We start from the raw sequence: 20,192 nt of genomic DNA, 5'->3' as shown, positions 1-20,192 counted from the left end.
TGGTCACTCTCTTTGCATATTAGATCATTAAACTATCCATACAAGTGCATAAGATTTGGGTCAAGATGTGTTTTTGTAGAACAACTTTAGTCAGAGTTCCAGCTGTTTTTGTTGCAGTAAAGGTTTAATTTTGTGCCGTGTTCTGTAAAGACAGGGGTGCTTATGTTATCATCACCCGAACGCTCAATTTTTCAAACCAGACAGCGAAGATGTCAAAATGTAGGGTTGAAAAGCAATGACTTCTCGACCCTGTCCCAAAAGCATGCCTGTGGGTTTAGATTTACAACATGTCATAAATATTGTAGTTCCTTTAATGTTGTGATTTATGCCATAATATCAATCAAATGAAAAGTAGAGAAATGTGTTCTAACTTGTAAAAAGGATAGAAAAAAATCCCCAGGAAGCTTATTTAGGTCACTGAAACTGTAAGGAATAATGCTACTCAGTATATATACTGTATGAGGAGCACACTTGTATTTTATGCTCTCTGCGGAAGTGTAGCTATACTTTACATTACAAGCATCTATTTACATGAGATTTCTATTATTTTAAGCCCCCAAATTAGGTGGAATGTTGTTTTAAATCCTTTTATATTTTCCTTTCAAATGGACTGGGGTAAGTTAGGAGGGAGGAGCTGCATGACCTCCACAACCAATGAAACTTATATATGTAATTGCTGGTACTGAGTCCAGTATTTAAATACTTTGACATTTGTATTTTTCTGAACATTGAACACTGATCAAAGATGAGACCAAAGGTGAGTCATTTTTTTGTTGTTGTCATTTTCTGTTAGGCTATAATATTTCAGAGTGAATTAATGAGGTGTAGTCAGTTGTATGTGAAACAAAACACTTATAAAAATCTAAATAACCCTGGCAATGTGACCATTATGTTATGAATGCATATAAATGATCGAAATCTGTGTGTCAGTCAATGTTATTTTAAAAAAAGACAAGGTCGTATAGTAAATAGAAAAAGATAGTCTAATCAGCTAGAAATAACATATAGTTATTTCAATAATATTAATAATAATAATAAAAAAAAAATAAAAAAAATCTGTTTTCAGTTACGGAGGATGTTTTCTCTGGTGTGCCTAGTTGTGTCGCTGCACTGCTTGTTAACTCTGTCAGGTATGATTATTGACACATGAAACCTAGCTCCTCGAGAAATTATATATTTTCTTAAACTGTATATAGTCTTAAATATGCGTTTTTAACATTTTACTAGTGTTGGAGGCCACATCTCTAGCAAAATTTCCAAAAGACAAAGGTAAAGTATTGCACATGACAACATTTAGTAGGCCTACGTTCAATAGCACAAGTGAAATATAATTAGCGAATTTGACTCATGTTCTAGACTACATTGTCTCGTCATAAAAAGTGAACAAATAATTGATACGTAGGTACCAATCTCTTGTCTGAAATATTTATTTATGTCCTAATCCAGCCGTCAGCATTGACTCCGAACAAGCCAATAACTTTCTGACCAATTCACGTCCGAGGAGAGAAGCTGACCCCAACTGGCATCGGAAAAATCCAGATTTTCAGTCATACTATCGTTACTACAGCAGCATTGGACACATCGAAGGGGTAAGAAGAACCATATAGATTCAAGCTATTTATGACCTGTTATTATTATTAATACTCAAATGCTTACTGCCAACAGTATTATTACAAATAGCAGTAATGCTAGCAGTAATGTTGTACTTAATGGTGGTTATTAAATAAATACATAAAAACAAATGAATACAGTCCAATTTTATGTTAACAACATGTAGGTTAACAGGTATCACATTATTATTGTTCTGTAAATACAATTGCTAAATTTAAGCTATTGCCTTTGCACAGCCAAACAACATTGATATTGACATATATGACTATATGAAAAACTCATGTTTCAACAACAGCAAAGCTAGCTATAAAAGAGAACTTAAAAAACAGTGGTAATCTTACTTTACATTAGTGTTCCCTTTGTTAAGGGATTATAAAGGGGTTCATTCATAATTTATAATCTGTTTATAAATGCATTATAAATCATTATTGTGCAGTTATAACAACATGCATAAAAAGGGTCACTTTTGTACAATACCTGCCAAGCAGTGAGCCACCTCATCTTTTATAACCGCTTAATAACACTTGTTCATCTGTGACATCTGTGAAGCATTTATTATGGAGTTAGAAACCTGTATGTAAAAGTTCAACATGGTTAAATAGTCATTAGGCATCATTATATGATATATGCTGTGACTGAGCATGAAGACTTATAGAGTGTTTTTAAAGATGACTTTAGGTAACTAGAGAACTAGGTAAAGCATTATTTTGACATCAACATCATGACAACACAAGAGATTCAAGGCATTACAGTAATTAAAATAAACAAATGACAATCTCTCCTTTTAATCTCACTTTAGTGAGCCTTTTAACTTACATGTTATACATGCTTAATAAATAGACTAATTAAGCATTTATAACATGTAAGTTAAAAGGCTTGCTATTTTGCAAGTATTGGAGGAAAGTTTCCTTTTTTATGCGTGTTGCTATAACTACATATTAATGATTTATATTGAATTTGTTAATGACATATTAGTCATTAATGAACCCCTTTATAAATCCTTAACAAAGGTGTTACCAAAATATGCTTAAATGAAAAATTAACACACACATGGCTGTCTTTTCTGAGTGGTCCAGTCTCTTTCTCCTCCAGCTCTATGAGATAGACAGACTTAGGACGCTTTACCAGCAAATGCGTCACTTGGAGCTCACCTATGGCCCTGAGGCATCCAAATACCAGAACAGCCTTGGTCTTCAACTGAAGACAACTCCTCCTCCCACAACCACACAGCCTCCTCCCCCCACCTTGCCACCTGTGTCCAAGATGGATGTTATGTACCTGTGCAATGCAAAGGACCCCCAGTGCAAGCCACATATTGTGTACCTGCCTACCAGTGCTGTCCCTGTGCTTTGCGATCCACGTTACCACCCAGACTGCAAACTCAGCACTGTCCAGGAGTCTCCTTCTTCACCTGTAACTGCCTCAGAGCCAGTGGCCTCCTCTCCTCCTCCCCCACAAAAATCCACCCCACCACCACCACCCCCTCCTCCTCCAATAATTAGCAAAGGATTGGAGTATGACTGTGACCCCTATTGGGATCCCGACTGCCTGATCGACCACCCGCCCAGACCAGTAAAGGTGATCGAACCACCAGCAGTGCTCCCAACTAATGGTGTATTAGCTTTGAATAAGAAGGAAGAAAAGGAAACAGGAAACAAGGTCATCTTAAATGCTCCATTTCCAACCTATGATCCATTTGATTTCAATCAAGATCTTTATGATCCCTACCGCCATGCTGCTCCAGCCCCTGATCCAGAGTAAACGTAACAATTTCAAGTTAAATAATTTCAGTCTAAAAAAGATAAACAATTTATGTTCAAAACACATATACTTATAAAATTGACTTACAATTTATAATTCAAAGAAAATCTACGTTTAAAACATGTGGACTTATTTATGATATGTGATGTGTAGTTTATCAGGACAAAATGCATACATCTGTAATCTTCAATTTTTTATTTTTTTTTTAAAGGCCAGAATAAAAGATATGAGCACAGTAGTTCCAGTTATCACACGTTAAAGTATTTTATTAACATATCAATTTCAGTTTGACTTCAGTCATTAAAACACCAGTAGAAATGTGATCATGATGACCACACTGAAAGCATCTGGTTGTGGAAAAGAAAAAGAAACCAACCTTTTATTTTCCTTTGGTCAGTCAAAACACACATCAATGTAATGGATAAGAAATCTAATGCAACTGATTAACTCCATTTATGCATTTGGCAGATGCATTTATCTAAAGCAACTTACAGTGCACTTATTACAGGGGGAATCCCCCCAGAGCAACCTGGAGTTAAGTGCCTTGCTCAAGGCTGTGGGGATTGAACCAGAAACATTCTGCTTACTAGTTCTGTGCTTAGTTTAGACCACTAAGCCACCACCACTCCATAATTAGAAAGCATCTGATGTATCCACCATTGTTGTAGTTTCCTTCACACATTAATTGTGTAAATGCTCAACACATGACGATTTCTAGTTAATTATTTGCATTAGCTTCCTTAGTTCCAAGTAGATACAACTGCAGGCCGGAGACCTCAAAATGGGGGCAGAATCTCCAAAAGAGGGCTGGGTTGCTCCAAAAGGAGGTTGGGCCAACTCCAAAAGGGGGCGTCACTTCCAGTCAAGGTTAAGGTTTGGGAAAGGGTTAGACAAGGGGCTCGCTATATCTTTAATGGTTGTTTGGAAATCCCACCCCTTTTTAGAGCACTGCCTGCAGCAAAATCCTTCTCCTTAATTCCTGTATTTCCATATGAAACAAATTGTATTCTGAACTTTTCTTTGACAGCAGAAGTGGGGTAGCGTGGCCGAGCGGTCTAAGGCGCTGGATTTAGGCTCCAGTCTCTCTGGAGGCGTGGGTTCGAATCCCACCGCTGCCAAAATCTTTTTCAATATGTGCAAAACTCATTTTTTTAAAACATCGATGATGTATCAATCAGCAAAACTCCCAACTGTGAAATCTCCTCTTGCTCTATTTCTTCATATATTTAAAGAAACTATTCTTTAACGTTTTCATAGTACTTTCATTTTCTATACTTTATGTTTTATACTCTGCCTGTTACTGCTTCCAACAAGCACATTATTATTCCTTACTACTACTTCATCAGGAAACACCACTTGGTTTTTAAAAGGCACCGCTGGGATTTGAACCCAGGATCTCCTGTTTACTAGACAGGCGCTTTAACCAACTAAGCCACGGCGCCCACGAAAAGGTTGTAAAAAAAATAATTTCTGGACATTCATAATATGTACCTGTTTTAGAATTCTACTTTAGTTTTATCGATGGCATCATCTAGGTAAACAGTACAATTAATATGAAAAAAAAAAAAACTGGTGCAAGGACATTTTCCAATCTGGTACCTGCTTAGTTTTTCATAAGAGTAAGGCACACATTTTCTTAAACTGATAACATTGCTAGCAGCACTCACCCACTATCATTTTAAATGTGACGCAACAATTTGAGAGATTACTAAGATTCTTAAAAACATATCGACGAGGATGGGATTCGAACCCACGCGTGCAGAGCACAATGGATTAGCAGTCCATCGCCTTAACCACTCGGCCACCTCGTCCTAATGCCTACACATCATTAAACAAATGTAAAAAAAAGAATCACCAATATACATTAACCATCATATACACAACTATTTACCCACAAATATGTATAATAATATACAATGTGCCTTGTGAATATGCATTGCTCATATAAATACACATACCACAACTTCACTATTTTTGACGTTTTTAAAAGGTTGTCAGACAGGACTCGTAAAGGGGTTGCTATCCCAGTACAAATACAGAATATAATCATGTATTCATTGAATCCAATCATCATGTTCTGAAACCTTATTTCTAAGGTAACAGGTAAGGATGTACCTCACTGATGTACCGATGAAGAGAGCTCGAAAAGCTTTTATAAACAAAGCATCCATTTTCAATCATGGTGATTCTAAATTTCTTAAAGAACAAAAAGAACAAGTTATGTATTTTTATTATTTTTGCAACACATGTAAAAGCAAAGACGACAGAATTGTTTGGAAGTAAATTATAGACGTTGAAATCCGTTTCTATGAGCTCCTATATTAAAATGCTGGTGGTTACTGCGATTCGATTGGTGGGTTTCGAAACCGACAATCTTTTCGCCATTCATCTGAATATAGCTTTATTCAAGCCTAAAATAATTAAAGAATTACATATGGATTAAACATTACATACAATCCCATTTTTATTAAATCATTAACATAAGTTTATTTAGGTAAAAAGGAACGGTTGATATAAATGGGGAGGGGCTAAAGGAAGTGACACAAACGGAAGCAGAGTGCCTCCTGTGGCAACAAGTGGTCTCATTACTTGCTGTAACACCTTTAAATCCTTTAAATCAAGCTGCACTGTTCAGTACAAATTAGAATAGTAGTATTCAGGATTAAGATAATTATAACAGAATAATATTATTCAAAATAAAAATAATGTTAAGTGTATAACAAAATTTGTATCAAAATTATAAGTTTATAAACTTATAAAAATCGATATTTTTTTTATTTGAAAATGTAATGTTTAATTTGTATTTTTACATAGATTTGTGATAACTGAGGAAAGGCTGTTGTGTTTATAGGCCTATTGCGCCATCTAGTGGTTAACATGACGTAACTAAACTTCATAAAAAAAAAAAAAAATCAATTTAATTTTAATTCTATTATATAATATACCGTAGCGTGATTGTTGTACCTTTGAACATTATGATTACTATTAGGAACATCGACGATCTGTATGAACCATACGAATGATAGGTCTTACATATACTTACAATAATAGGTCTTACATTTCTTACAACACAACGGTAGCGTGGCCGAGCGGTCTAAGGCGCTGGATTAAGGCTCCAGTCTCTTCGGGGGCGTGGGTTCGAATCCCACCGCTGCCAAAACTTTTCGATAGTTCAACATGACTATTTACTGTCCTTTTGCTAAGAACACCAGCCACGCAAGACAAAAATCACTCAGCACGCAACATTTACAAACAATTAGAAATTCTACAGTACTTAAAATAATTATGAAAATGGGCATTTGCGGTCAAGATAAGTTATAATACTTTAATACTGCTCAAGTGATCTTTTCTAGATTGTTTATCTTTTTATCCACAGGGTAAAAAACAACGGGTGCACTCCACTGAGCATACGCAACCTTGGTTGCTCATTCATCCTTCATAGACCGCCATTTTGTTTATGTTTTAGCAATCCGTCCTTATAAATAAGTGAACCACGAGGTATGTGGTAGCTACAAATGCAATCCAAGAACCGGTGTTACCATGTCTTCTTACATTTATAGTTTCTGGCCAATGGGTAGCCCAAATGTGTCTTATCCCGGTTACTCAAACTTTGTCAACAAGCAAAGCATCCTCCATCTCCTGTCTCTCATGGTCACTGCTTCCAACCTGCAGCTTCCCGGATGACGAGTGACGTCAACGAGCCATCTTTGTTCCCCTAATCCGAGCATCTACTTTAAAGTGAACATAGTGACAGAAGCGAATAGCGGTAGTGCGCCCTTATTATAAAAGGAATAATAACGAGGCGCGACACACATATAAGGCGTACATCACACACTGGTGGAAAATAATTATATATAAAATCCTTCAAAAAACGCAGGGATTACCGCATCACTGGAATAACCTGGAGAGTGCATTATTTATCCCGGAGAGGGAGAGAAACGCCTGAAGCAGCGCGTCCATCCAAACACTTCTTGTAGACGCACACAAAGTCCGGTACAAAATGTGAGTACGATTTATTTGTCTTAAATTTCCGCGTCTAGAATTGTTCGTTTGGATTTGAATGGCGTTCTAGAACCCGTTTCTTTGCTTGATTATTAAAGAGAACACGTTCTACTTTGCCAATAAATGATTGTGTACAAAAACTGAAGAAAATATGAATAGTTCACGTCGTTGTAAACTCATATGTTTATGTATACCTATTATTATACATATATTGCGTTATTTCACGAGACCCACTGGATTCTGACGAGCGCACTTGGTCTAGCTAATAACACAGTCTATAAATAGGCTACTAATGGCCAGTGTTTTTTCATTTAGTTACCACTACTGGTTCACTGCCTTTACCTCTGTCACAGTAAATCGTTGTCACTTAATTAATTAAATTATAACATATAGAAATTCCCCGCTTTATTCTAGTGTTTGTAATGAAGCGACAGTGACTAGAATCAACGCCTAAACACCGGATTGGACTGGTTTAGCTGGAATTGCTTGCACACTTTTAGAATTAAGCAAATAAGCGGGCTATTATAGAATTGGCGATATTTATTGCATTACATATTGGTTATTTCTCCACCCACATCATTGTCAAGTTGCGAATTTCGGTGTTATTTAAAAAAAAACCACGATACTATGTCTCAAATAGCCCAAGGCCCACTATACTGCATACATGGCCTGTGGTAAATTCTCGCAAATGACATTTTAATTAAGATGAAAATGAAAAGTATACCACATTTTAAGGCAACGAGCTCAAACATGCTGGGAAATCAAGGCGTGATTCCACGCGAATCGTGGGGGTTGGTAAGCGCGCGATCATATGCTCGCGAGCGCCTCGAGGCAACGAAATGTGTTACACTTTTATTTATCTTAATCTATCAGAGGTTAATTCAGCATACTTCTGCGCATTTAGGCCTAAACTAAACTATTAACTGACGTTTAGTTAGGCTGTAGTCAAGTGGTCCCACAAAGGGCGCAGGTGTTTCTCTGAATGAAAAGATGGCCGTGGTGTATGTGCTCTTTTGTGCGCTTTTCTAGACACTCGTTCAACTGGTTTAAATCGAGACTGAAAATGTTGCACCGGCTCAATATTATATCCATGTTTCCTGCCCTGTTTGGCTACGCTTATAACGGCATCAGTGGGACTGCAGTTCGATATAACATTTCGGATTAATACTGTTGTTTTAAGGTTCCAACGTGTTCCTACCTGTAGTAAAAAAAATGACGTTTTGCTCTTTTTGGAACGTGTTTAAATGTAGAATGTGACTCAACGATCACAGAAGCACACACGCGCACGCGCCTAATGAAGCCCTCGTATGGGGGTGGGGATGTTGTCCCCATCAAATATGACCATTTCCAGTCGAGTAAATATTCTTGTTAACCTTGTGTAAGTGTGTATTTTGTGGAATTACAGCAAATAGTCAAGGATTTGTCCCCCTCGCACATTATTTCTGTCAGTGAGCATATGAAAAATGGCCTTGTAGAACCAGGCTGGCAGCTGTCAGGGCACAATACTGTGTGTGCATTTGTTTGTTTGCTGTCTAGTATCATTCAGCTCAGTCAAAATTATTTCAGTTGTTTACAGACTATTTGTCCTTAAATATGTTCCTTGAACAGCTGCTTATGCTTCTAAATATAAAGAGAGATAAATAAATAAATAGATCTTAATGTAGACTAATACATAATCCTTGATTTTTTTATTTAATTGTATATCTTAAAGTTAATCCGAATTATGAATCATGTTAACCCATAAATGCATGTGAATTTCACTAAACATTCGTACATATTTGGGTCTTTATAGACCCGGCATGTAGAATAAATCTACAAAATGCCCATATAGTCAAATTTTCGAAACATTTTCAGGACAATTAGAAAATAATAGAATAAAATATATTTAGATATTTTATTTGTCATCCATGCCACTAGGTGTCAGTATATCAAAGAGATAATGCAAAAAATCAGGACAAATCTAGAACAGGATTAATAACTTTAACACTGAAATATCATGATACGCAGCTGGCTGTCAAACACATATTGAGCTACACATAACACATACACTACACTTAAGCTACACATGAGTATTTTCTCAGGCACTTATTGAGTCTAAATAGATGCACAATTTACATAATTTCAGTAGGTCACACAAATGACAATAGTCATATCATATTGTTCATGTGTTTTACTTGCTGTAGTTTACTTCCACATTGTTTCTTCATCAAATAATAATGTCAAATGTAAATAGCATGTATAATATGTATGTTTACATGCAAATGGGACACTGATAATTCACCAATGTTGCACAGAAAATCATGTGATAATAAACTTATATGGAAATTAAATAATCATAAAAGTGAAAAAACAAACAAAAAAACAGACACTATTACATATCTAGGTTCTCTAATGACCCCTATACACTTTTGGTACTTAAGCCATTCTGAAAAAATTAGCTTACACTATTTATAAGAGAAAAAATGAGGAAAACTGAAGAGGTGTGGGCGCAACTAAAAAAAAATGGATGAGGTACAAGGGGTGGAAAGAGGTTCCGGGTCACTAAAGACCCATTGTATGCATTTAAGGATTAATGGATTTTAGACATTAAGTTATTCGGATAAGAATCTGAGTTGCCTGAATGTTACAGTTATGTTCTAACAAGAACTATTAAACTAATAAAGCAAAGTGCTATTGATGCTACTTCTCAATAAAGGTGTGAGAAGGCGAGATTTAATGTCTAAATATAGACTATTGTAAATGAGGAGGAAGTAAATGAGAAAGAGAGGAGTTTGGATGGTAAGCAAGAATATAAATATAGTCAGTTTTACTCACAACTCATTCACCTCCTTTATATATTTAAGAAAAAAAAATTGTGGATGTGATCTCATTGCAGGAAAACCCCTGTTAACAAGGATTAGATGCTGGGAGCTTTCAGAGGTGACCTTTATACAGAGTTTTGTCTTCCTCTGGTGGCTAAAAGTGGCCTTAGCAAGGAGACACTTTCAGCCACAGTACGAAAACAGCAATCCTTGTTTACTGCAAGGTCATGTTTCTGTTAGTTTAAGGTGCACTGAGTATTTTTTGTTAATTAGATGTTAGTTGTACACATAAAGAAATGAATAGTATTTCTGACAAAATATGTTTAAAATGATGTGCACTTACATAAGATGAAGACTCCTTTCATATCAGTCTTTTAGAAAAAGCTGTTGTAATCTTCATGGAGCTGGGTGCACCCTCATGGGTGCTGCCATGTTAAGATCTCATGACCATCCAAATACTACTCACTTGATCTGGGTAATCCCCCTGTTTTTGGAAACTTTCAATTGAGGAATGAATGAATCATCCACACAAAAATATGCCTGCAAATGGGATATTTCTATAATGCATTAGTTGCCAAAAAGCATTGCTTTTGTGTGATGTTGCATCCATGCCACCAGGCGTCAGTATCAAGTTAAAGACCTCCATTGTATCTGCCAAAGAAAATACAGTATGGAGTGTACCTTTAAGGACAGAATATTGAATTAATCCAGATAAGTTCACAAGAGTTTCAGTCTAAACATATTTTGTATTTTTCATGCAACACAGCTAGTCAGAAGGCAATTGTGTTTCACTGAGGTGTACCAGGGTGTGGATTTGTATGTATCTTGCTGTCATGGTGGCTATGGTATAATTTCCCCCCTACAAATCTCAATATTTAAACTTATCTAGTAAGTTTAAATTTATCACATGGATCTACAAAATGCCTAGACAGTGTTGAATTTTCAAAACTTTTTCAAGACAATTAGAAAATAATATAATAAAATATATTCTGAGGGGGGTCTGGGTAGCTCAGCGAGTACTGACACTGACTACCAGCACTGGAGTCACGAGTTCGAATCCAGGGTGTGCTAAGTGACTCCAGCCAGGTCTCCTAAGCAACCAAATTGGCCCGGTTGCTAGAGAGGGTAGAGTCACATGGGGTAACCTCCTCGTGATCGCGATTAGTGGTTCTTGCTCTCAATGGGGCGTGTGGTAAGTTGTGCGTGGATCACGGAGTGTAGCATGAGCCTCCACATGCTGCGAGTCTCCGCGGTGTCATGCACAGTGAGCCACGTGATAAGATGTGCGGATTGACTGTCTCAGAAGCGGAGGCAACTGAGACTTGTCCTCTGCCACCCAGATTGAGGTGAGTAACCACACCATCACAAGCACCTATGAAGTAGCGGTAATTGGGCATTCCAAAATTGGGAGAAAAGGGGATAATATATATATATATATTAATTTTTTTCAAATATCAAAGAGATGAGGCAACAAATACAGAACAAGATTCATTACTTCCGCACTGAAATTTCATGAGACGCAACTGGCTGTCAAACACAAATTGAGCTACACAGATGTATTTTCTCAGGCACTTTTTGAGTCTAAATAGACACACAGCCTACATAATTTCAGAAGTACACCCAAATGACAATAGCCAAATCATATTGTTCACGTGTAACACTTGGTATAGTTTACTTCAGTGTTTCTTCTTCACCTAATAGCAATGTCAAATGTAAATCAAGTCAATCACTGACACATCAGCACCACCTTGAGTAACAAATAGCATTTTACATGCATATGGGATACAGATAATTCACCACTGTTCCACAGAAAATCAACGTGATATAGTATTTATTTGTATCAATATAGTACTCATTTCTCTTGTAATAAACAAAGAATTAGATGTCCTGGGATAGTAAACATATATAGATATTAAATAATCATAAAATATGATTTACGGAAGTGCAAAAAAAAAAAAAAAACTCTGACACCACTACATATCTAGGGTTTTTAATGACCCTATACACTTTTGATAATTAAGCAGTTATAAATATACAGATATTTTTTTATTTTTGCCATTTTATTTGTAACACTATTCAGAAGAGAAAGGTTGAGGAATACTAAAGATGTGTAACTCCAAAAAATGGATGAGGTACAGGGTGTGGAATAAGGTCCCGGGTCACTTAAGACCCGAGGTATAAATTATAGGGTTAAGGGCATAACAAGCCTCCCTTATTTCTCATTTCTAAGTCTGCCTACTCTATATCATTGTACCATTGAATTCAAAGGAATATTATTTACCATAGCAATATTACAGTATGATGATTGACTGTATGTTTGATTTGCAGGTCTGCCCCAGCTCCTGCCGGTGCTCCTGCCCCAGAGGGAGGTAACCAGCCTCCCAACCTTACCAGCAACCGTCGCTTACAGCAGACACAGGCTCAGGTGGATGAGGTGAGTGAACCCCAACCTTTCTGGAAAATCTTCATCATCTTCACCTTCTTTCAAAAAATATGCATCAGAAGAAGTGTCGATTGTCAGACGAGACATACATGTTTCCTATGACATTGTTTACTAACTAAAAGTCACCTCTGTCATTTCCCAGGTGGTGGACATTATGCGTGTGAACGTAGACAAGGTTCTGGAGAGGGACCAGAAGCTATCAGAACTGGATGATCGGGCTGATGCCCTGCAGGCTGGAGCCTCACAGTTTGAGACCAGCGCCGCCAAGCTCAAGAATAAATACTGGTGGAAGAATGCCAAGGTAAACCACACACAAAGTGTCTCAAGTACGGATAAAGATAGAACAATTATAACAAATCAAATTCAAGTGACCAGTGGACAACAAAACTCAAATCACTGTCCTATTTTGAAATAGAAGTCCTTAATCGCTTTAATGAATTCTGTATAAAAACAGGACTAGCGTTATGTAAGAGTAGGCCATTATTTGGTATCTGTATTTATGGTGTAACTGTCTCTGCTGGCAATAACATCGTAATAGCAGTGTATTGGCACCAGTACCATCAAAACTAAAGCATTAGATGCTATTATCCAAAGAAACTTATCAAGGTACCTTTTAACTTTATAAGGGCATATGTTTACTAATGAGTAAAGAAAAAAAATCAATCTGAGGCTACGTCCACATTAATCCTAATACATTTAAAAACAGCTTTTTCCAAAAGTTTCTCGTTCACACTAAAATGTATAAAACTCTTAAATCCCCTTACTGCGCATTCAAAAAATTGCCGTTCTATGTACAGTCAAAAATGCAATTGTCCTCGTGTTCCATCGCCGAACAGCAATTCCGAGTAAACTTCCCATTGCCTTTGAAGGAATGCAATGTGAAGGCTGTACAAAGAAACATTTAACTTTAACAACACTATTAATGTTGATAGCAGGCGCAACAATGCTGCTACAACATGGACCGCCATCTTGATTGTTCTGGGTTGAATGGATCACATGATTGCATCACATGACAACAAATATGTCATCTTTTTTTAGATATCTCCATTTTCCCTGTCCAAACTACATTTTAAAACAGCGTTTTAAAATGTATCTATTTGGGAGAGCATTTTCGGAAATTTTCGCTGTGCAAAATACTGTCTCGTGTGGACGGAAGTCCAAAACGTAGAGAAAAAGAATTAGTCAAAACGTTTAAAAATGTCAAACAAAAACGAATTAGTGTGGGCGTGGCCTGAATAATAAGATTTTATATTTTATGCAATAATATGTATACCTAAGCTTAGAATAGAGCAAATAAAACACAAAGGAATTCATTAAGGAAGCATTTTTTTTGCTCTTACATTTTTAATTTTGGGGGCATTTTTGTCACTTTCGGTGGCATTATTGCTCTAAGCCCCTGTTAATTTCTGACCCTGTTTTCGACCCAGCTCTGGAAAAAATTAAGAGACCACTGCAAAATTACCAGTTTCTCTGGATTTACTATTTATAGGTATGTGTTTGAGTAAAATGAACATTTTTGTTTTATTCTTTAAAGTACTGACAATATTTCTCCCAAATTCCAAATAAAAATATTGTAATTTAGAGCATTTATTTGCAGAAAATGACAACTGGTTAAAATAACAAAAAAGATGCAGTGTTTTCAGACCTCGAATAATGCAAAGAAATCAAGATCATATTCATTTTTAAACAACACAATACTAATGTTTTAACTTAGGAGTTCAGAAATCAATATTTGGTGGAATAACACTGATTTTCAATCACAGCTTTCATGCGTCATGGCATGCTCTCTGCCAGTCTTTCACATTGCTTTTGGGTGACTTTATGCCACTCCTGGTGCAAAAATTCAAGCAGCTCAGCTTTGTTTGATGGCTTGTGGCCATCCATCTTCCTCTTGATCACATTCCAGAGGTTTTCAGTAGGGATGCACCGATCCGATACCTGGATTGGTATCGGCTCCAATACTGAAGCTTTTTGACGGATCGGGTATCAGTCTGACAGGCCCGATCCAAATCCGATACTGTGTGTTAGTAATGTTCATTACTGTCAAGCTCCAAAAATGACATAAAAGAACCATAAAAACACCATTAAAACGGTTCATATGACTCGTGCATTTTATTCAAAGCCACTTGAAGATGTGCGATAGCTCTGTGAATCACAAAAGGCTGTGTTTAATAAGTAAATATATAGTATGCACAGCGCCAGCGCGTTAGTGAAAGGTGCTGCTCTGTTGACACAAACTCAGCACAGGCTGGTGATGCACTTGCGGCTATTTTTAGCCTTCACAGTGGTGCGCAATATTTGAGTGCTACTCAAGAACAGCATCTCACATGTAGATGCTCAATAGTTCAATTCACTTATAATATGCATTTAGAACAGCACCAGAGGTGCATTTTACCAGAATTTGAATAAGAAGCGAATTAAACTACTGTGAACTTGCCTACAAACAGACACATACAGGACTTCCTGGAGAGTTTAGAATGCCAAAATAAAAGCGTGAGGGTTTAAAAAGTGCACGATTTAAATATATATTACTGTTGTATTTAAAATTAAAAGTCAATAATAATAATATTAATAACAATGTATTATTATTATTATTATTATTATTATTGTCATAATTAGTATTTGTTTACAATTTATAACAATATTTAAGTTGAATGGGTTCCAAACAATAACTGTGTGAATGAAAATTGGACTGATGTCTTACAACTACATTTAACAAAAAAGAGATCTGAATCCTTTAAAGTCCACATGCAAGTTGAAACATAAAAAATAAATAAATAAATAAAATAAAAAAATAAAATAAAAAAAACCTGGTTTCTTTTCTACTGAAGACCTGAAGACTGGAATTCCTGTTAATTTTGCTGCTACATTATCCAGTATACTAGTTAATAATAAAGTGTTTCTTAATAAGCTATACATTTATATTGAAATAATGTGGTTAGAGGTTTGTGTCTCCCAAAAACAACACTGGTATCAGCTTGGGATCAGTATTGGCCTATCGGTGCATCCCTAGTTTTCAATGGGGTTCTGGTCTGGAGATTGGGCTGGCCATGACAGGGTCTTGATCCGGTGGTCCTCCATCCACTCCTTGATTGACCTGGCTGTGTAGCATGGAGCATTGTCCTGCTGAAAAAAACAATCCTCAAAGTTGGGGAACATTGTCAGAGCAGAAGGAAGCAAGTTTTCTCCCAGGATAACCTTGTACGTGGCTTGATTCATGCGTCCTTCACAAAGACGAATCTGCCCAATTCCAGCCTTGCTGAAGCACCCCCAGATCATCACTGATCCTCCACCTGGTTGTCTTATGGTTAGACAGAGACCTGGAAAGGCCTACAAGCCACAGTGTCTCGCACCCACTGTGAAATAAAACAAATTTTTTTTATTTTACTCAAACACATACCTGTAAATAGTAAATCCAGAGAAACTGATAATTTTGCAGTGGTCTCTTAATTTTTTCTGTATATATAAAAATAAACCCATTGCTGAGATCACATTAATTGTAATGACATTTAAAGAAACAGTACCTCAAAATAACACTTTATTAAGAAATCAAATGCATAAATGTTTGGTTTTAACAGTTGTGCTTACTACTTTTTACCTCACTCTCTCTCTCTTTGCCTCATTCCTTTAGATGATGATTATCTTGGGGGTGATATGCGTGATTGTCCTCATTATTATCATTGGTAAGCAAAGAAAACCTACTTTTAAAGAGATAATTTACTCAAAAAAGTTAATTCTGTCATCATTTACTTACACCCATGTTGTTCCAAATCTGTATGACCCATTTTTTTAAGTTAGGGCAGAATGTGAGACCTGGGTATTTCAGCGAGTATTGACATTGACTACCACCCCTGGAGTTGTGAATTCAAATCCAGGGCGTGCTGAGTGACTCTAGCCAGATCTCCTAAGCAACCGCACTACCACGAGGACCTACTAAGTGGTGGGAATTGGGCATTCCAATGTGGAAGAAAAAGGGGATAAAATTAAATTGAAAAACAAGTTAGGGCAGAATGGTATCCTCAATCACCATTCACTTTCATAAGAGGTCAATCAATGAGGAAATGATGACAGAATATGCATTTTTGTGTGAACTAGCCCTTTAGGACTGATGACATGCATACAGTGCCTTGCAGAGACTATTTTATCCATATTGAGCTGCTAATTCCATTGCAATAGTATATTATGTTCTAGTGCTTTTCAAGTGTTGACAATAAATATTGTTTGCTTCTTTTAACAGTGTACTTCAGCACCTAAATCACGATGTTCCTACCCCAGTCTGAGCTCATGAATGCCCGATTCCAAGGCACAGAGAAATCCCTTTCAAAAAAGATGAGAAAAATGACTTCTCACAACAACCTATTTATTTGCCCTAGAAGAGTCTAAATCTGCCCCTTCCCCAAGTCCCCTTGCCCCCTGCCTCCACTGCCTCATAGCTGGGCCCCTGTCACTCTTCGTTCGTTCTGTCCGTGAGTGTGTGGCCATGTCTCCTCTGTAAATACCTTCGGCTTTTCTGAAATACTGTTCATACTTTAAACTCCTGATTATTTGTGACAACAGCAACCGAAAAAAGATCACAACACTTGCAACTACTTAGAATATGATAAGATTATACAGTATATACTATATATATATATATATATATATATATATATATATATATATATATATATATATATATATATATATATATTCAAAATGTTCTTTGTAGAGTTTTATTCTGATATGATGTTTTTTGTAGTTTGTATGTGAGTGTGCATTTGTATTTTTTTTTTAATAAGTTTTTTTAAGACTTATTTTGCTTCAGGTTGAAACTACTGCCTCTTAATCTGGGTGTTTGTAACTTGCACGCTGTATTTCACTCTTTTGATGTCTTTCTCAGTCTTGCTCACTGAGTATCTGTGTATATTTGCACACCGATAGACTCCCTAAACTGCGGTACTAAATCAATAGTTCCACCTTTATCCCCCTTTCACATTCACTCTATCTCTGACCTACACCGTTCCCCCTCATCCCCTTTCTTTCTTTCTTTCTTTCTTTCTTTCTATTTCCAACAGTACTTACTCTGTTAGTGTACTGCCACAGCAGATTTGGACCAATGACAGTAGATGTTTATCTTAATTTGATGTCTTTAGTGTCTTATCTCTTAAACATTCCTTAAAAGCAGTGTAGAATTATGCTGTCTATAAAACACACAGTGTAAAGTAAGCATATTTATCTTAGAATTACAAGTAAGTCTTAAACAACCTAAAGTACAAGGCATAACAGTTACTGTTGCACAAAAATCACTTGAATTTGTAAACAGATCATTGCGCTGTATGTTAAGTGAATGCTGATGTTTAAAAGTGCTCAGTGCAACTCTAACCCAAATATCACTATAATTCTGCTGGTAAAGATTTTCAAGGCCAGAGAATCTCCATAGAGAGGGGAAATATCATGCACAAAAAGCTTGTTTTCTATGGCGGTTTTTAACTGGTTAGACTGCAAGTGCGACTGGGAGAGAACCATGCGCTGTGTTACTTTCTCACACCATATCAGCCTCCGTTAAAAGTACTGCCAAACCAATACATTACCCACAAATAAGTTAATCCGTCTAAAAGCACACTTTATAACGTGAGCTAGTTAGAACAGCTCTGGTTCTCTCTCTTATATCTAGATACTGCCTTTTGAGTTTTTATTTGTTCTTTCTATATAGATTATATTTGTATTGTATAGTTTTGTGTGAAAAGCAGGCAGAAAAGGGACCAGATCTTTCAGGGCTTGATTGCATGCAACAAGCACCTTTGTGTCCCTCGCTATTGTCCACCTCTCTGTGTGCCTGTTTGTAGAGTTCAGCTGTAGTTTACACACTGCCAAGCACCTGAGGGTACTTTTTCTTTTTTTTTTTTTTTGTTCAACATGCCCTTCCTGGATTGCTCTAGAGCATATATAAGCCATCATCACCATTCGCCCAATCTGTCAACAAAAAGAGAGCCAGGCATGAAGTGTGCATTTGCACGTGACCACACCCCCTCAGATTTCCTTGTTAGCACCATTAGGTTTTCTCTTTTCATACTGTAACTTTGCATCCAGCTCCCCGTCGCTGTTATCACAGTAGAGTTTGCGTGTGTGGACTTTATTTAGGAGCTTTGGTGTGTTGTGGAGTTTTCCTGATTTATCCTGACAGATTAGGCTGCTTAGCTGTTCCCATGGTAACCTGCAGGGGTTGGATCAGATTATCTGATTAATTGTGACAGGAGGCGGGGCCATTGTTTAAGGGGGCGGGGCTAGAGTAAAAATTCCACTGGTGTGTATTCTGTATGAAAAAGCTTTAGTGAACTACTATGATTCAGATTTCTTCATAAAGATAATCAGCTTGTTTTTTTTAATTCTTTCATTTGTTTATCCATCAGCGTTTTTCTTCTTTAAGAGGAGATAGCCTTAGTACATTTCATTTGTTTCCATCCAAGCATGTTCATTCGCTCCTTTGTCCCACCCATGTTATGCTACTTTAAATGGAAAATGACCAAAGACCATATTATATCTTGCTTATACTGCCAACTGCCATCAAATACAGGTTAAGGGACAAAACATTTCCCCTTGATCTTTGACAGATCTCTGGTTTTTCAAAAGCTCACATCCAGCAAAAAAAATAAAATAAATAAAAGAAATGGAAAAGAAACCCCTTATTTTTCTGTTCTACGTCTATTTTACTTGAATATTTAGTGAGTTAACAAGTGCCGATGATTGCTAACAGGAAAAGAAATTTAGAACCATAATCCTACTGTTGATATCCGAACCAACAATGATAGCACAACTCCTCCTTTTGGTATCTATAATGCTGAGTATGAAACTTTAACATTTCTTTGTAGCTGTTTAAAGAAAAATAGACAAAAAAACAAAAACAAAAGAAATCTGTATTGTTTCATGTTGTAGTGTGGGGTTCACCTGGGGAAAGGGGGTCCTGTTTTTTTTCTGGACATTTTTCATCTAAGAAACAAACAATCCAGAATTAGGAAAATATGCTGACAATATCAAAATAGAGAAACTTTCAGGCAAGACTATATATACATATATATTAGGCAAATACAATGATTATTCTCCCAGGGGTTGTCAATATTTTTAAGGGATGGAACTTATTCAAAAGCATCCATTGGGGTAGGACTCAAACATGACAAATTAATCAAAGCATTTGAGAATAATTCACAAATGTAAAGGATTGGGGATTAATAAAAAAATGTATGTGCTTTTCTTTTCTGTGTGTGTGTGTGTGTGTGTGTGTGTGTGTGTGTGATGACATTTTCTCCTTGTCTTGGCACTTATGTTTTGTCCACAAATGTGTGGTTGGAGTACAATGCCAGCCTGTTAAAGATGTTGTGTCTTCTTTATTGGAGGGAACCAATGAAGACACAGGACTTTACCAGACTGGCTCAAAAGCCACAGTGATTTCTCCATGGCACACGTCATACAGTTGTTTACTTTATTTTGAGCAGGAATTAGTTACAGCTTCACAGTGGTGCTCTGAGGCACAGCTTCATTGTGCTTAGTCAAGAGATTTTAGTTAAAGATAAGAATGGTGACCTAAGATATCAAAGTAA

General features: G+C 36.6%; 2 protein-coding genes and 5 non-coding genes across 7 annotated transcripts; 4 read left to right on the top strand and 3 right to left on the bottom strand.

The window, feature by feature from the left end:
* Window positions 1-1,071: 1,071 nt before the first annotated feature.
* LOC127433771 (uncharacterized) lies at window positions 1,072-3,530 on the top strand. Its single transcript, XM_051685955.1, has 4 exons — window positions 1,072-1,130; window positions 1,228-1,269; window positions 1,447-1,589; window positions 2,704-3,530. The coding sequence occupies exons 1-4, from the start codon at window positions 1,076-1,078 to the stop codon at window positions 3,370-3,372; spliced, it is 909 nt and encodes a 302-aa protein (XP_051541915.1). The 5' UTR covers window positions 1,072-1,075; the 3' UTR covers window positions 3,373-3,530.
* Window positions 3,531-4,408: 878 nt separating this feature from the next.
* On the top strand, window positions 4,409-4,490 carry trnal-uag (transfer RNA leucine (anticodon UAG)). Its single transcript has one exon. It is a non-coding gene; the product is annotated as a tRNA-Leu (tRNA).
* A 250-nt stretch (window positions 4,491-4,740) lies between these two features.
* trnat-agu (transfer RNA threonine (anticodon AGU)) lies at window positions 4,741-4,814 on the bottom strand. The gene has a single exon. It is a non-coding gene; the product is annotated as a tRNA-Thr (tRNA).
* Window positions 4,815-5,101: 287 nt separating this feature from the next.
* On the bottom strand, window positions 5,102-5,183 carry trnas-gcu (transfer RNA serine (anticodon GCU)). Its single transcript has one exon. It is a non-coding gene; the product is annotated as a tRNA-Ser (tRNA).
* A 182-nt stretch (window positions 5,184-5,365) lies between these two features.
* Window positions 5,366-5,498, bottom strand: LOC127434076 (U8 small nucleolar RNA). The gene has a single exon (XR_007895982.1). It is a non-coding gene; the product is annotated as a U8 small nucleolar RNA (small nucleolar RNA).
* A 949-nt stretch (window positions 5,499-6,447) lies between these two features.
* On the top strand, window positions 6,448-6,529 carry trnal-aag (transfer RNA leucine (anticodon AAG)). The gene has a single exon. It is a non-coding gene; the product is annotated as a tRNA-Leu (tRNA).
* Window positions 6,530-7,083: 554 nt separating this feature from the next.
* On the top strand, window positions 7,084-17,234 carry LOC127433189 (vesicle-associated membrane protein 2-like). The gene is made up of 5 exons (XM_051684908.1): window positions 7,084-7,374; window positions 12,504-12,609; window positions 12,761-12,919; window positions 16,250-16,301; window positions 16,856-17,234. Coding segments are annotated over exons 1-5 (336 nt in total). The 5' UTR covers window positions 7,084-7,372; the 3' UTR covers window positions 16,873-17,234.
* Window positions 17,235-20,192: the final 2,958 nt, after the last annotated feature.

The sequence above is a fragment of the Myxocyprinus asiaticus genome, chromosome 43, assembly GCF_019703515.2.
Source record: "Myxocyprinus asiaticus isolate MX2 ecotype Aquarium Trade chromosome 43, UBuf_Myxa_2, whole genome shotgun sequence".
Classification (NCBI taxonomy): Eukaryota; Metazoa; Chordata; class Actinopteri; order Cypriniformes; family Catostomidae; genus Myxocyprinus; species Myxocyprinus asiaticus.
Note: the sequence above shows the minus strand (reverse complement) of the source record. Positions and strands in the feature narration are given on the sequence as shown.